This window comes from Pygoscelis adeliae, unplaced genomic scaffold (assembly GCF_000699105.1).
Source record: "Pygoscelis adeliae isolate BGI_AS28 unplaced genomic scaffold, ASM69910v1 Scaffold226, whole genome shotgun sequence".
Classification (NCBI taxonomy): domain Eukaryota; kingdom Metazoa; phylum Chordata; class Aves; order Sphenisciformes; family Spheniscidae; genus Pygoscelis; species Pygoscelis adeliae.
Genome location: NW_008824983.1, coordinates 1864330 through 1866747, shown reverse-complemented (window position 1 = coordinate 1866747; position 2418 = coordinate 1864330). Strand labels below are relative to the sequence as shown.

General features: G+C 42.4%; 1 protein-coding gene across 1 annotated transcript in view; it reads right to left on the bottom strand.

The window, feature by feature from the left end:
* Positions 1 to 837: 837 nt before the first annotated feature.
* Positions 838 to 2418, bottom strand: part of HOXA10 (homeobox A10) — a 3738-nt gene continuing 2157 nt past the window's right edge. The window contains exon 3 of the mRNA XM_009325751.1: positions 838 to 2321. Within this exon, the coding sequence (XP_009324026.1) occupies positions 2047 to 2321 (275 nt within the window). The 3' untranslated portion in view covers positions 838 to 2046. The remainder of the gene's footprint in view (positions 2322 to 2418) is intronic.

The window sequence follows — 2418 nt, the reverse complement described above, 5'->3', positions numbered from 1 at the left end:
GTTAATGGAGACAAGAGAGAAATATAATAACAACCTCCCCCACGGGCAGCTTTCGCCTCTCCATGCAGATGCAATCGGGAAGAAAAAGGCCGTGCACGACAATGTTACATCACGAAAAGCTAACGGCTCCCAGGAAGCCCGGGTTCAAAGTCTGTCCCCCTCCTCCCGCCATACACATACCCTGCAAGGAAGCATTAGCTGTCGCTCTTCTCCCAGCCCTCCTTTTGCCTCCCCTTTGTGCAAGACTCCAGTAGCTAAACATGCAGCAAGGAAGGGGGGATGCAGAAAAAGCAGCCTGGGTGAAATAAGCTCTTCCACATGCAGCCAGGTAGGGAATGGCCTTGTCTGGAGGGGTCCGCTGGCAGGGAGGCGAGGCTGACGTCCCCCCCTCCCCATGCGCTCACCTTTACGATTTCTTCTCAGCCCTGAGATAAAGCTAGAGTTTTGTCACCGTCCTCTGGAGTTAAAGATCTCCGCGCACTTGTAGGTGTTTGATTTTAAAAAAAAAAAAAAAAATCGTTTCCCTACCCTCAAGAAATAGTAATTTGCTTCCTCAGTCTATGCAGCTCCTCAGTCAACTGAAACCACTCGTTCAAGACAGCAACAATCCAGATATACTAGCAAGTCATAAAACTGAACAAAAGCCGACAAACCTTAGAGCACCATCGCTATATGGCCCAGACAAATTACGACCGTCTAGGTAATATTTAAATAGATTCCTAAAGTAATTGCAGGGGGTTTAGGCAACTATTCCTGTTGTAAAAGTTCTCGAAGACATAAAGTAGAACCTGAGGATAAACAGTCACAAAAAGAGGTAAAATTAAAAGGATTCATTCCACGGTTTTTTATTCTTCTATGAGAACATAAACATCGTCTTTTTCACGCACAGCAGCATTACAATATTAATTTATTCCGATTTAAGGTAAGAACTAGATATAGCTAGAACTAACATTTATAATAACGATAGAATGCATTTGCTTAAAACAGTATCGGCATTTTAATAATAATAGACATTTATACATATCTGTATTTATAGTTTTTCCCCTTCTTTCTTTTTTTTCTCTTTTTTAATTTTTTCACCTATATGTTTGACCCTTTAATGCATGTAACTTCACAGTATAAAGGAAGACGAACATATTCTCCCTCGCAATCTCAGACTCTGGCTCAGAAAGTCCTTCTGACGTTCAGGATATATACTTTTCAGTGAAATTAGTGAGGAAAAAGTGAATACTTTCTTCTCGGGGGGAATTTCTGTGTGCTTGTCATGCGTTACCAACGGTAACGTTATTTATAGACAAATAAAATCACTAATTCCACATATTTAAGCAAAACTACATTAAGTAAATATCTACAACCAGAAAGAGCGAGAGAAATTCAGAGGTAAGTGTCATAATTTAGTCCATGAGCAACACGAACTCTTTTATACCTTTAAAGAGAAGAGTTTTCATTTTCCTGGCCAATTTTAAAGCTGTAATATTGACTCTTAAGGTAAAGCAAAAAAAGAATCGCTCTTAACACCCGTTCCCATTACGCCCTTTTAAAGGATGCCTGCATTTCATTATTGTAAGTCCTGCTTTTCGAAGGAAAAAGGGGGAGGGGGGACAAAAGGAAAACAGAGGGGGGAAAAGCTCCCAATATGTAGAAATATGGCGAGGCTTAAATTCTTCATTCTGCAGCTATGTACAGTCCAAGTAACACCGCTTATAATTTAAAAGAATGCGCCTTTAACCGAGCTTGTTTACTTTTCAGAGAGAGATATGGGGGGAAAGATATTTGCAGCTCCTGAAACAGGATTTCTGGGTTTCAAAGCTTAAAGGAACAAACCGGCCCCGAGGACGGCTGAAGGAAGCGGGGAGGTTCACGCACGGCATTTTGTGCACTAGCGTGGCTTTAGTCCGCCCCCCCACCCCACGCCAAAGTAGCTCTTAAGAGGTTAAGGACATATCGAGAACGTCTAAAAATCGTTAATCCATACAGGTGCGGATGACTACAGCCTAGGAAAATGATACTGGCTCTTTAAACCATAAAGATGTGTTTATAGGTTCATCAAGAGAAATTAAAGTTGGCTGTGAGCTCCCGAATCCTATTCTCTCTGTTCATTTTCTTCAGTTTCATTCTGCGGTTCTGAAACCAGATTTTAACTTGTCTGTCTGTGAGGTGGACTGTGCGGCTGATCTCTAGGCGACGCTCACGAGTCAGGTACATATTGAATAGAAACTCCTTTTCCAGCTCGAGAGTTTGATGCTTGGTATAGGGGCACCGTTTCTTTCTGCCACTTTTTGCCGTGAGCCAGTTTGCTGCATTTTCTCCTTTTGAATTGCCTAGTTTTGAGAAAGTAAAAAAGGGACGTTACGAGCGGGTAGGAGGCAAAGAGCTGGGGGGGGAGAGGGTGGAAGGAGCAGCTGCATGTGTGTCTGC